Source organism: Melopsittacus undulatus, chromosome Z (assembly GCF_012275295.1).
Source record: "Melopsittacus undulatus isolate bMelUnd1 chromosome Z, bMelUnd1.mat.Z, whole genome shotgun sequence".
In the NCBI taxonomy this organism is placed as follows: domain Eukaryota; kingdom Metazoa; phylum Chordata; class Aves; order Psittaciformes; family Psittaculidae; genus Melopsittacus; species Melopsittacus undulatus.
The window spans coordinates 35,026,714-35,041,961 of record NC_047557.1 but is presented as its reverse complement, the minus strand read 5'-3'; the positions used below and the strand labels follow the sequence as shown (position 1 = coordinate 35,041,961).

The 15,248-nt window shown below is 43.0% G+C and overlaps 1 protein-coding gene across 2 annotated transcripts in view; it reads right to left on the bottom strand.

Annotated features, from left to right (window-relative positions):
* The window catches only part of SH3GL2 (SH3 domain containing GRB2 like 2, endophilin A1), a 90,765-nt gene extending 77,390 nt beyond the window's left edge, over positions 1–13,375 (bottom strand). The window contains exon 1 of one of the 2 annotated variants that reach the window (XM_005154981.3): positions 13,174–13,375. In XM_005154981.3, the coding sequence (XP_005155038.1) occupies positions 13,174–13,218 (45 nt within the window). In that variant the 5' untranslated portion in view covers positions 13,219–13,375. Of the gene's footprint in view, positions 1–2,463; positions 2,486–13,173 lie in introns of those variants that run through there. The other variant, XM_034073227.1, reaches the window with a different exon arrangement.
* Between the last annotated feature and the right edge of the window lie 1,873 nt (positions 13,376–15,248).

The following is a 15,248-nucleotide window of genomic DNA, read 5'->3' as shown; positions in this document are numbered from 1 at the left end:
CATCTCTGCAGTTCTATACATGGGAAGACAATTCATAAAGTAGAACTGGAGGATGTGAGATTTAAAATAAACTTTGTAGGGGACCCAAGAATAATTTCCTTGACAGTCTTAAGAACTGGTTAAAGAAGTTTCATACACAGCTGTTGTGAACATAAATAGTTAAAAACATATTATGCAATGGAGAGGATGTGTAGTAGTTAATTAACACATCTATTATGCATGTTTCGGATACTGTCTCTCACAGTATTCTTAGCATAGAATCACAGAACAGTTAGGGTTGGAAAGGACCTTAAGATCATCTAGTTCCAACCCCACTGCCATGCGCAGGGACACCTCACACTAAACCATGTCACCCAAGGCTCTGTCCAACCTGGCTTTGAACACTGCCAGGGATGGAGCATTCACAACTTCCCTGGGCAACCCATTCCAGTGCCTCACCACCCTCACAGTAAAGAACTTCTTCCTTATATCCAATCTAAACTTCCCCTGTTTAAGTTCTAACCCCTTACCCTGTGTCCTGTCACTACAGTCCCTAATGAAGAGTTCCTCCACAGCATCCTTATAGGCCCCCTTCAGATACTGGAAGGCTGCTATGAGGTCTCCACGCAGCCTTCTCTTCTCCAGGCTGAACAGACCCAACTTTCTCAGCCTTTCTTCATATGGGAGGTGCTCCAGTCCCCTGATCATCCTCGTGGCTCTCCTCTGGACTTGTTCTAACAGTTCCATGTCCTTTTTATGTTGAGGACACCAGAACTGTACACAATACTCCAAGTGAGGTCTCACAAGAGCATCTTCTAGACACAATGTCCAGCATACAGCTAGACAAGTCCATAACACATTGGGTAAGCAACTGGTTGATGGGTCAGGCTCAAAGAGTTATAGTAAATGGATGCACTGGTGGAGAGTCACCAGTGGGGTTTGCAAGGGCTCAATTTCATGCTCTTTAATGTTTTTAAAAATGATCTGGACAGAGGAATCGAACGTATGTTAATTAAGTTTGCCAATGATGCTAAATTAGGATGAGCTGTAGACTCCCTTGAGGAGTAGAGAGGCCTTACAGAGCAATCCAGATAGACTAGAGATGGGCAATCACCAACCATATGAAATTTAACAAGAGCAACCACAGGAATCTATGTTAATCCTAGTTATACATAAAAGATGTTGGAGAGCAGCCCTATGGAAAGAGATCTGAGGTTTTAGGTTGATGGCATGCTCAATATGAGTCAGTAGCATACCCTGGCAGCTGAAAGGGAGAACTGTGTCCTGGGGTGCATCCAGCATAACATCGCTAGCTGGTCAAGGGAGGTGACTGTCCCACTCTGCACTGCCCTGGTGCAGCCTCACCTCGAGTGCAGGGTGCAGTTGTGGGTGCATCAGTATAAGAAGGACAACAAACCATTAAAGTGTGTCTGGAGGAGGGTGACTGAGGTGGTGAAAAGCCTCAAGGGAAAGACTGATGAGAAGTGGCTGAGGTCACTTGTTGGGAAGGATATTATCCCACACCAAGAATGGAACAAAAAGGCCACGTATTTACTCTAGGGGGGAGTTCACTTTATTGATTTTGAAATCTTGCTATTTTATTTAGTATTTTCCTAAAAGCTACAGAGCCTGAAGGCAAATAATTACTTTAAAATGTCCACTTCATGGACTTCGAAGGTGAGCATATTGCCCCTGCACTTGTTGGAATGTTTGGAAACATGAACATCCAAAGCTTCAAATAAAGAACAATACAAAACCAGTCCAGAAGTATTTTGCTAAAACTCATACTTTTAATGCAGCCTCTCAGTATCATAATGGTCCACCTCATGATTTTTAAGTGTTCACAGCTGACTATGCTATGTATCAAAATAGTAATGCTGTCTCATTAAAAACTACCATAATTTGCAACTTGGATATGCAATGTAAAATATTAATCACCACTTCAAAAGCCACTTTTCTTCTATAATTTTTAACAGATAATGCTCTGCTTAAGTCGGCTCCAAAAAGCAGCTAGTATCCACATTTTCTCCTTTTATTTGTGTTTGAAGCAAACATATACAATGGAAGCACCATTTTTTGATATTTTGCACTGGTCAGTAGCTTGTCATCTTCTCTGACCTACTACTTCATTCTAAAGTCTGCCCAAAGAGATACTGCAGATTACCAGAGGTGGGACATACACATTTAAGTATTGACTATGCTAACACATAAGAAAAATGGACAGACACACAAAAGCATGTATCTGTCTCCCTTGTCTGAGTGTAATGTGCACAACCTCCTAACTGGGAGTGCTTGATACATACTATATACAGATCTGTGAATAGGGGATGCATTGCAGTAATTTCACTGCTAGTAGTACCACAAGGACAAGTAAAGCAGAGGAACATTAAATGAAAAAGGCTTGCATGTCTACAGGGACACTCTAATTGGATTCAAGAATTTTAAATCCATCTCCAAATGCAGAGAAGCAGGGAAATGACTCACCGGCCTTTCCACAGAGCATGTGGAGGTGAAATCAGCAGGAAAGATGAGGATTATGTGGGCAGAACTGCTAAAAAACAAACACATTTGTAGTGTAAAAAAGCAAGTACAAGTAATGCATTCATACAGCTCCTAAGAGCTTCACAGTCCCTGAAAGAAGACCAGGACCACAACAGAGAAAGACTAATTGCTATATACAGCATCACCCAAAAAGCAGCAAACTGCCAAGGCATCTGACAATACGAAAAGCTGGGTTAGTCTCAGTTGCAAGCTACTTTTCATGATGCCACTCAAGCAACTGAGCTGATAAAATCTGCATTCCAAGTTAGCATTGTATAAAGGAAGCGTCTGTCACACTGTGATTTTGTCCTAAGAGCAGCAAGCACACAGGTAGAGGACTGCATGTATATGTAGGATGACACTGGGATACATCTATTTGCCTTACAGTTATTTGCAGCATGAGCTATAGCAGTCTGAGGGCAAGGCAATCTCTGTGCTGTTACCTAGACACATGCCTTCCTGGGCCTCTGCTGTGTGCAGCCCACTTGAACACTCCACTGGAAAAATACAGCATGGGTTATATTCAGGTTGCAGTCCTCTGCTTGGAAAATTCTGTACTAGGGAATAGCTCATATTAAAGAACAAAGATTATTACTTGCAATGCTGCTCTGCAATGCCATTAAGTTTTATGCGCAGAAAATTATAATAGCCCTAGAAAACACAAGTAAACAGAAGGCACAGAGCCTTCTGTGTATAAGCACAGATAAGCATCCTTTCTGCAACATGACATTGAAGTACACCATGAAGCTGAGGTTTGATTTAAAAAGATTTAAAGACAAAAACTGAAAACTATCCAGTTTGCACGAACAGTTAAACTGTAACAAAAAGGGCTTTCTGAAAAATGTAAAGATCCATGCAGCCTTGAAAATTTTTATATCTACATGCCCCTGCCACGGAAGACTGCAAAGATCACAAAGACTACATAGAACCAGAGAGACATATAATGACATATACAGTAAAATAGAATATCTGCTGCAGTTACCCCTACACACCATATCCTCTAATTACAGGGATACAAATGTACCATCACATAATGAAATGGACCTGTGAGAACTGCTAATCATTTTTTCACCCCACTCATCAGTATGTGCAGGCTTCAGTGCATGCTGACCTCTGATTGTCAGTATCATTAATAGCAAATACAGGCCAAACCAAATACAATACATCTAATTGACCCTATATATTTTATTGGCATGACCATGCCATTCTATTCTCCTGTCTCAATGAAAGCGCAAAAGCCACACAATTAAAACTTGATAAAATATTAAGTGCAAGGAACACAGATATGAAAGCTGACATACCAAGAACAATATCATGGCTCTAACACTACTCAGGGAATTGTTAGCGTCTCTTTCAATCCTTTTGGGGCAGTACAGCAAACTGGTAACAGGTTTTTAAAAAAGGGTGTTTTAATTTTTTTTCCTTCAACTTCTTCTGTAGTATTAAATGCAGACAGTGTGTTAAAAAAAATAACTTATTTTTTTCTCCTGAATTTCAGCTTTTTCTTGTTCTCAAAATTACTTGTAGTGTACCACTTAGACCCTGCATGCATTAGGATAATTTCTGACATTAAAAAATAATTTTATCTTCTTCTATCTTTTAAATCATGATCCAAAAACAAAAGTCTCCCAAAAATTGCATGGTCAAAAATAAAAAATCCTAAGTTCGGTCAAACTGTTCTGTGACAAGTGGTCTTTCAAATCTTTTGAAAACAAAGAATCCAGTTCAAAGATCAGGAACACCATACATATGGGTGGGTACAATGGTTAAAAATTGGACAGACTGGCACTGCTTCACTTACATAGTAGCAGTAGGACTTCTGTTCTTGAACCATTTGGCCAGCATAGACATAGAAGAAATATCCCATAGTCTTGCCACAGCTCTATTTCTGTTGAGTGGTCACAGTCCTCCTGATAGTGCAGGACAAGATGGGAACAAAAGGCTACATATCAAGGAATAACTTTCATTGTAGCAAATACTGTAAACCATAGCCTCACTACCTAGAGTCTCTTCAAGACTCACAGCTGACAGACACAACCTAATGGTGCTCTGACGCATATTCCACTCTTCCAACAAGAACACATCTCTTCACGCTAGCCGACATAGCTTTTGCATGAATAAAATAGAAGACACCCTAAAGTGCTTTTTTTCTTTAATTTCAAACCTGAAATCTCAGGGCCAAGTGTGCTCTCCCCCAATCATCCAGCAAGTTAAAAAAAATCAACACAAAAAAGCAAATTCCAGAAGCATGCCTGTGGAAAAAAATTTAACCTCTGTGTCTTAAGCAAACCCATAACCAAATAGGAGGTACACCAATCCGTTTCAAAAGAGCATGGTTCTCACCACATATATTAACAAAACTATAAATTCCTTGATAAAGTAAAGCCACCTGTATTCCGGGCTGCATCAAAAGGAGCATGACCAGCAGGTCAAAGGAGGTGATCCTGCCCCTCTGCTCTGCTCTTGTGTGACCCCACTTGGAGTATTGTGTGCAGTTCTGGTGCCCTCAACATAAAAAGGACATGGAACTGTTGGAACAAGTCCAGAGGAGGGCCATGAGGATGATCAGGGGACTGGAGCGCCTCCCATATGAAGAAAGGCTGAGAAAGTTGGGTCTGTTCAGCCTGGAGAAGAGAAGGCTGCGTGGAGACCTCATAGCAGTCTTCCAGTATCTGAAGGGGGCCTACAGGGATGCTGGGGAGGGACTCTTCATTAGGGACTGTAGTGACAGGACACAGGGTAAGGGGTTAGAACTTAAACAGGGGAAGTTTAGATTGGATATAAGGAAGAAGTTCTTTACTGTGAGGGTGGTGAGGCACTGGAATGGGTTGCCCAGGAAAGTTGTGAATGCTCCATCCCTGGCAGTGTTCAAAGTCAGGTTGGACAGCGTCTTGGGTGACACAGTTTAGTGTGAGGTGTCCCTGCGCATGGCAGGGGGGGTGGAACTGGATGATCTTATGATCCTTTCCAATCCTAACTATTCCATGATTCTATGATTCTATTACAATTTGTCAGGCTTTTGTGAGAACTTTGAGAAAGAGTAGCCAGATGGTCCAAATCTTAAAAAAAATATCATAGAATGGTTTGGGCTGGAAAGGAACTTACAGATCATCTAGTTCCAACCCCTTGGACACCTTCCACTAGACCTTGGCCATTTGTGTGCTAACACTCTAATTCCAATAGAAGGATGGGGCTTAGGCTGTCCTCAGATCCCTTTCCAAAGAAAACCAATTAAGTTGAAAAGCTGTTCTACTGGCAGAAGAAAACCCACCCACTGAAGAGTTATACTTGTAAAACTGCAGCACATCAAATTCAGCCCTTAGATTATGATGCCTTAACTTTCCAAGACAAACAAGCTCTAAGTGACCCATCCAGAAAGACAAACACTATTTTTGATATTTATACCTTATGAATTATTAACTTGCTTGCTGCATCTAGATCGATTTTGCATGAAAATAAGTTTTTGGCACATATCTTGAAGACTTAAAATTGTGCAGACTGGAAAAGAACTCTGAACAATTGGCTAGTGTTGCTGAAAAGAGCAAGTCCTGTACTCTTCTGAAAGTCATAAAAGATCAAATCAAGAATAATTTTCATGAGAGTTTTATTGTGGTAGTGCTCTTCTCCACAGAAGCAGAATAGAAATTATTTCCAGTGCTCAAGGATACTTAAATTGTGTCCTCAGTGATACTACACAACACTAAAGGTGAAAAAAAAAACTTATTTCAAGATGTTCAGACAAATTGTCTTCACATTTAAAGGCTTTTGCACCCAGTAATAACTGAAATTTAGGCAGTCAAAAAATAACAATTGATGGATAAATAAATTGCACAAATTACTAAAAAAAAAAATCAAACAGAAATCCACGTAAAGATGAAGAAGGCAGAGGAGGGTGTAGACATTTTAACAGTGTAAAATATTTTCCTGACATCAGAGTAGGGGATAAAGTCGGGGGGAGCCAACATTTTGCTCCATTTTAGAACTTCTGCTTACAAAGGATACAGTATGGCATCCCCATTTGACAAAGTGATAACAAACCCAAGCAACACATGACCAAAACACAGCCCAATGGAAACTACATCAATATGAAACCTGCTATTTTGCTGACAATGAACCCTGCTAGTGGCACTCATCTATTCTGAAACAGACATGGATTCACTTCATTGGCCCTTGTCTGGTGACAAGGTTCATTTAGCCAAACCAGTGGTTGAACTTTTCATTCTTTCAGGAGACCTTCTCTGGCATTGCACCAAGCTGCTGGTATAGGCTGCCAGTAGCAAGATTACACTGCTGCTGCCTCAACAGCACCTTTGATAGGATGAAATAACACCCCTTCTTTGGTGAAGGAATGGTGATGGGGAAAGGAGGCGAGAGCAGATTGCTGTCCCTCAGTGTGCCCCAATTTCAGGTTACATAATAGAAAAAAAATCCTTAAATTATATTTACTCTTATAGATACGGCCTCCATCGTGGGCACAAGGTCATCATCAGTATCGTATCTATTACAATTACACATCCAGGAACTATTCTGTCCAAAACTGCCAGAGTTTTCCATCCACAGACAAATGAAATTATGCTGAACTTCAAACACCCAGTTCTTACTTTTTATACTCCCCCATGCAGGTCTATAAAGCCTCTATAAAGAGAAAGCTTGTGAAAAATGCTAGCACAGTAAATACGAATTTCTGTCTTTCCTCTCCAGTTCAGGAGAAAAAAAAATGTTATTTCAATTTGTATCACTTCTGTGACAGGTTAGATGGGTTCCCATGACATGTGCTATAACCTTAAGTTTAAAAAAAGCTACTATTTTTTCTCCAAGATTAAGTGCAGGATTAGATGAGCACTGAAGGCTAGATAATTTGGATGTGGCAAAGGTCATGACAATCATACCATGCTGTAGCTCAGTTTTCTTTTGTCAGCATACCTCCATATATTTAAGAGAGGATAAGCATCATCATTGTCCATCAGGGACCACTAAGTGAAAAGATAATGAGTACCAGAGTCACAGAAATTGCCAGAAAGCTGCACAAAGCAAAACTTTTTCATTCCAGAAGATAAAGTTGTTTTAAAGGTGTTTCAGCTGCCCCTAAAGATACCACATACCTCCACTGAGAAGAGGGCCACAGGCTTGCTTCGTCAGGGCACTTCCCACCAAATGCTGCCAATTCTGTTTCTCTTCAGATGTACTCACAGAGTGACAACAGCTCCTTGAGGCTTGCAAAGCAGATTTTCAAATCCTTCCCTCCTGCTGAACTTTGAAAACTCAAAGACTTCTCTGACACACTAGTAGGTCATGACAGTGTTCAAGCTCTTCGGCCCTCTGTTCTCCACAGCAAATGTGTAAGACAACCCCAGCACCTCCCTTACATTTGCACTTGACAGCTACATAAAACTACAGTATTTTCTGCACAGTTAACCTCTGCAAAACCTGCATTGGTTAAATCTGTTTATGCTGCTTTAGCACTTTTATAACCATGCCATCAATCAGCATGCTGATGGCCAAAGGGCATATCTGAATGTTAAATATGCTGTTTTGCATGAACAACCAAGAGCAGTCAGTTCTTTTTTGCTGTGTAATACTTCCAGTGAAAATGGAACTCAAGATATAAAATATGATGCAGGCTGAGTTTTAAGCATACCATCCACGGATATGTGCCTCCATAGATGTGCAAAAAATTGCAGATGCGTGTCAATCAGTGTTCCATCTTTATATATACATACATAAAATGGGAAACTGCATCTACTAAGTGGATACTGCAGTGACAGATGCTTGAGAAATCCGACCAGAAATCAACTCAATATCTTTTTGTACACAAAGCAGAAGTTCCATCTATTAGGTTTAGAAACAGGGTTAGAAATTGGAGCGGACTGTTTAAGCCATCAACAATTCAGAAGGGTTACAGAGTATTCAGCTAAAGGGCAATTAAGATTAAGGTCAATTTTTCACCCTTTCAATTATGTAATGTCAATAAAACGACAGAGGAGAATGATGCCAAATGTAAATACAGTGTCTGGCAACCAAGCTAGAGTGGACAAGCAAGAGGGAATTTCCCTATCTGCTATGGAAATAATCCCCTCCACACTAAGTATTGTTTCTAAAACCAGTCTCTATTCCCAGATCCAAAATTTTCTCCCATTCCTTCATCTTAAAATGTACCATTCCACACTGAGAGAAACCAACAGAGTGGTTTCTAACAGCCTGTTAGGGGTCTATCAGAGCCACACCACCGTGCCAATGGCTCTCTTTCCTCTTTACCAGCTCACAAGTTTCCACACCACAAGAGGAGGGAGCTAAGTCCAACATGCTCTTTCAGTATGAAAGGAAATGATGGTCACAACTGATTTGCTTGAGAGTTTAGCAACTGTAGAAAACATGTATAAAAGAGGATTGTTTCACCCATTCCAGTGATAAATCCTTTACAAACTTCTGATCAAAGAGTCTGAAAAGCATTCAGACAAATGAACCTCAATATAAGAATCATTTGATAAAGACATTTATTTCCATCATACTCATATACCTACCCATTTAAATGGAATTGCTCACAAGTTTATGGTAATGCGTATACTCAGAAGGTTTACTGGACCAATGCTAATAAAGAGACACTCTTCCAAGACGCTTTCAAAACTGTTTTCAAACAGTTCAATGTTTTCAAACTCTGCCTCAACCCTAATGTGCTCTTTTTTCAAAACGAACCTATGCAGACAGGTTTGAGTGAATGCAGAACACCAATGAAACCCACAGGATTTTGCAGTACGTGGGTAACAGGACAGCAAAGCAGCAGCCTCATTTGCTTTTTGTTAAACACTAGGGTCATAGAACTATAGAACTGTGTTGGGAAGTGACCTTAAATATCACCTAGTTCCAACGCCCCTTCCACAGGCAGGGACACAGGCTGCATTGTTAGAAACCATGGTATTTTACACCTAAAAGTCAGGGCATATAACAAGATACTGACAACTATGAGTGCTGTGGAAGTAGCTTCTTCAGCTGTTTCAGTAATAAACTGTTTCTCTAGAAAACTACATAAATTGGTGACTTCTGCCTTGGTATTGGGAGAAATAAAGTCACATGCTATTATAAAAGCAAAATACAGTGGCAGAAAATAAATTACAGGCTTTTTGACAGGCTTGTTTTCAAATCACCTCATCTGGACTGCTATTAAAATGCCAGTCACATTTATTCACTGGTTCCCAGGGGAACATCGGATGTGGTCATTCCTGGGATTTTTGTTCATTTCTTTCCTTATGAAATTATTACTTTCTGAAAGCTTAGTTTTGACTGCCTCACAAGAGCCATATTATGCAATGAATGCAGTCATGTGGAAACAAAGCTCTTGCTATTTTAAAACAGCTCCATTCAGAAAGCCCAGACTGTCAAATCTGTATCACCCAAACTGATTCTGGTGGGTTTAAAACTGTACACAAACCTGTAGGAAGCTACCTCTCTCAGTAACAATGGCACAACACTAATGGCAGAGGTGTTTGCTTGCCTTAATGAAAAGAGACCATTTGGTGGCACAGCACCTAATTGTCTGTTTCAGAAAAACACTCCTTAGAGCAATCTTCTTAGCTCTAGGATGTCTGACAGATTTGCAGCAGCACAGTTAACATTCAAATGATGATACTTGTCCTTCTCAGGTGCTCTGTGGGCAATCGCAGCAAATGATCTAACCTGCCCCATACTTGTCAACCTAACATCTTGCAATTCTACATGAAGTCATGACTTTCAGACTCACTCTCCTTTTACAAACACAGGAATATTTCCTTCTAAACTCCACAGAGGTAAACCCACTGAAGTTTTTCTGAAAGGCAAAAGGGTGAACACTCCATTCATTCTATAAAGAGCCAAGTTTCCTCCAGTTTCTAGTGACTCACTGGTGTTGCAGCTGACACATAGAATTTGATAGGCTCTAAGTTCTTCAGCATGTCTTCTAGTGAAAAACGGAATGGCAGTATTTCACATAGGTAAGTCTGACATTTTACAAGTCAAAAAATTAAGAATTAAATTACAGTGCTTACGCTGTGTAAAACAATCAAGACCTGTAAGTCACATAATTTTAAGTTGTGCTATGGAATGCAGACTTCTAAATGAAAAAAACAACAAACAAACAAAAAACCCACACACTTTTTATAGCATTTAAACTGTGCCACAAACCTTTATGTTTCTATTTGGAACTGTATTTTGTATTAATAATATTTTATGCTCATAATAAGGATCATTGGAAGGGTTGTGGTTGGAATGGACCTTACAATCACCTGCTCCCAACCTCCCTGGAATGGGTAGAGACACCTTCCACTAGACCAGGTTGCTCAAAGCCCAACCCAGTCTGTCCTTGAACACATTCAGAGATGGGCCATACAACTGTGTGCCCCAACAATGAGGCATCCATTGTAAACTGTGATTAAGGGGTCCTAATGTTACAATAAGTGTTATTAGCATTAAAGACAGAAATTAAACCAGAGACTTCAAGACTTCACAATGCAAAACTGGATTAAAAGACACAGCAACTTGTAAAGTAAGTTGAAACTGTTTCTAGTATGACTTAGGACTTATTATATGACTTATTATAATACATCATACACAAGTTCTTACATGAATAAGAACCAAAGGAGTAATTCCGCATTTTTAAAACTTCAAATTTGTTTAGTCCTATTTGGAAAGCTTCATACTGGGAATATCAATCCATGTTTCACCTGGGGATTAATCCCTAGGCAAAAGGATTACTCTCTAGAGCAAAGTCAGCACGACAGTCCTAGATTTCTCACTCATACTGAAAACAAGCCAATAAACACATCAGACTTGCAATTTACTTGTGAGTCATTCTCATACACGAATGTGTCTTCATGGCCTGCCTACAAACACTCTGTTAAAGTCACGCTTTGCCCAAAAATCCCTGGGTCATCTGATGCCAGGCTGCTAAATCTGGCATTGGGAAGTTTGTATTTTCGTTCCAGCCAGCTAAAAGTCTTCCTTCCTTCTAAATAACAGTATTGCTCACAATCACTGCAACGGTGTCATCTGAAGGGCAGAACAACATTCACAGACCTTTCACACCATGCTCCCTCCAAAAAAATAACCTTTGCTGCTGTGGACACATACTCATTAGCTTACAATAATGGAGAACTAAAGACTTCTATTATCAAAAAAGTTAACTTCATCTTGTCTTCTTATTAAAACTGGATGATGCAGACACTGTAATTTTTATTTTTTGTACCAGAACTCAGATCAGCAATAATGTTTCCTAGACTTCTGACAGCACTGTGGGTAGCAGTGGGAGAAATAACCAAGTAGCAGCAGCAGATGGGCCCTGCAGGATGGGCTCATGTGTCCTTAACTGCTCCTTACCACATCTGTCATGAGGACAGCAGGTTTCTTGTGAAGCTTATTTTATCAATGATGCAGCACAATGTAGTATGAAAGGTGAGACACAATCTCATTCAACGCCTGCATGGGCCACGCAGGACTTGACATATCCCGTTGCAGCAGAGTTGCAATGGGTATTGGCGAAATTGCAAGGCATCAAGCATCAGAATTTTGGCCAAATTCTTGCACCAGGGATCACACTTTCAGGAGCAGTTCCCCACAGTACAAAAGAGATGAAAGAGATGAGCTGGACAAGAAAAGGAAAAAACAGGTGTGGGAAGGTGTAACGGCAGCCTTACCTTATATGCCAGCACCTACATCCTGCATACTGTTAACTGAAGATGCCTGCAACGGCGATTTGTGGGAAACTAAAAGGGGATTTTGCATTGAGTTGCAAACTAACAAACAAAAAACAAAAAGAAGGCACATCACACTGGTTTTCGTCTCAAATCTCTAAATCGAAAGAAATTTCCCTGACTTCTTTGAAACGATTTTAGATTTATCCACAAAGCACGCTGAGTCAGAACCTGATTCAGAAATTGTGCCCTTACAGACTGTAACACACAGATTTTACATTATGAAACAACTCAAAAGACTGGTGAAACATCCACCCTGACCTTCCCGCAATATCACACCATGCCTAAAGCAACAGGACCAAACGTCATTATTCAGATTTCAGCCGTACTCTGGAATCAGAAGAGCAATAAAGAGGGGGGAAAAAAATAAGAAGATCGTGTTTACTTCTGATTTACACAGTTTGACTGAGGAAACGCAGATGGGGACAAGACGACAGCCCTCCGTAAAAGAACGGGAAGCCCACGGCGGGTGTCTGCCTCAGCCGCCTCCCGCTCTGGCCCGAAGCCCCGAGCCGGCTCCGCGGGGCAGTCGAAGACCCCCTCCCGCACTCTGGGAGCCCCTGACTGCCTGCCGCAGAGGGCCGGGATCGGGGGCGGGAGAGCAGCACACGCACTCCGGGAAACGCGCGCAAACGCGTGGACACCAGTGCAGACCCCCCGCAAGCGCGCACATTGACGCGCCGTGCACACTCCGGCACGTCCACGCAAACCCGCGAACTACTCGCGCACCACACGTACCCGTGGATGCGTACGCACCCCCTGCGCATTCACACATCCCGCTCACACGAGTGAAACCCCCGCGCACTCACGGGCAGCGCACACGCGTGCCTGCCCACGCGCACTCGTGCTCCACGCACGTAGCACACCCGTGCACGCACACGTGTACACGAAGCACCCGGCACCCAGCTGCCCAGGGGCTGTGGGGGCGTACTACCTGGGTCGCTTTGTGGAACTGCTTCTTGAGCCCGGCCACCGACATGGCGAGGACGGCGCGCTGCGGCCGAGACGAGGGGAGCCGAGCGCAACTGGGGAGAGCCCGGGGGAGCGGAGTGCAGCCGCGGGGAGCTGCGGAGGTCCAACCGCCGAGCAGCCGGAGCACGCTGACCGTACTCGCACACCTGGCAGAGGATGTCCGACAGCGGCAGCGCCGGTGCGGAGGCGCTGTGACGTCAGGGCGGGATGCACCGCCTTCCACCGAGCGCGCTGGGCCGCCCCTCGTCCCCTCCCCCACGTGCTGGCAGCTGCGGTGGCTTCCATCGCAGCGCGCTGCCGCCGGCTGCGGCGAGGCCTGCCCGGCACCCCCCGCCTCTCAGGGCCCCCTGTTCGGGGTCTCTCCAGCACCAGGCGTGCGGTCCCTCTGCAGCCCCCCCCCCCCCCCCCTTCTCCTCCCCTTCCCCGGGGTGGGCCACAGACGGGGAGCTCCTCGGCCATCTTCTCCCTTTCCTCTCAGCGGCATCAACGTGGTCTGGGTATGTGCAGAAACGTTTGTAGCCAAAGCGTCTTCTTAAGGAGAGATTTGTCTGGGACCACAGATGGTAGCCAAACCCTGGCTAACCGCGATCCCTCAAAAAGTGCAGCTTCTTTTTCCCATTGTAATGTCAGTGGATGCATAGAAAAGCAAATCTAAAGCCTTCCTTTTGTAACCTGCTGGTGCAGCTGTTGGGTTGAAGGTAAAAGCCTAGGAATCAGATAAAAGTAGTGTACTTTAGCAGTTCAGTGTTATAAATACTAGCAGAACAGTAATTAACGATTATTAGGCTCTGCCAGCAAAAGGCTAAACAACATCAGCAATGTGGTCCAAGTATAATGATCCTTCTCTGCAGTCTGGACCAGACACTGTGTATGTGTGCTGAAAATTAGCACAACCGAGATACACACTGACACAAAGTTCTGTTGAAACCAGACCAGCTGGTTGAAAGCAGCCATGCTATGCTGCCTTTTTAATTCCATCACAGCAAACAGTCAACACATGCTAGTTGAATGGGATGACAGCATTTTCAGAAGTACCAACAGCTGTTTCTAAGCTATGTGTGGACTTGTGGTGCACTACACAGGGTTGGTGCACCCAGCCAAGCTACACTGCCACACTCTTCAGGCCCACAAATCTTCTCAGCTCCATGATGTATGGGAGATGCAACTATACCATGTACCAGGGCATCCAGAGGCAGAGCAGTGCTTCCACATCCCTGAGTTTTACTGGCTTGATACAGTTCTTGGAAGCAACTTGCAGTGAGGGAAAGGGTCTTGAACATGAGCCATGTTAGTGCTTTTGGAAGCATTACCAAAGTCGTCATCATGACAAATAGCAAACAGAATAACCCTCTCCTCATTATCAAGTGACAAATTATAATGTCCTAGGCACAATGGGGGCTCAGCTTTCTGGCCTAGTCCCAAGTCTGCTTAAAAACACTTCCATCCACTTTAGTATTACTGGAATCATAGAATAGTTTTGTTTGGAAAGGACCTTAAGATCATTTAGTTCCAGCCCCCCTGCCATGGGCAGGGACACCTCACACTAAAACCATGTCACCCAAGGCTCTGTCCAGCCTGGCCTTGAACACCGCCAGGGATGGCGCATTTGCCACTGTGGGCAACCCATTCCAGTGCCTCACCACCCTCATAGTAAAGAACTTTTTTTCCATATATCTAGCCTGAACTTCCCCTCTTTAAGTTTGAAGTATAGTCCCTCCCCAGCATCCTTATAGGCCTCCTTCAGATACTGTGAGGCTGCTGTGAGGTCTCCACGCAGCCTTCGCTTCTCCAGGCTGAACAGCCCCAACTTTCTCAGCCTATCTTCAGACAAGAGGTGCTCCAGTCCCCTGATCATCCTCGTGACCCTCCTCTGGACTTGTTCCAACAGTTCCATGTCCTTTTTATGTTGAGGACACCAGAATTGCACACTATACTCCAAGTCAGGTCTCACAAGAGCAGAGTAGAGGGGCAGGATCACCTCCTTTGTCCTGCTCATCACGCTCCTTTTGATGCAGCCCAGGATACGGTTGGATTTCT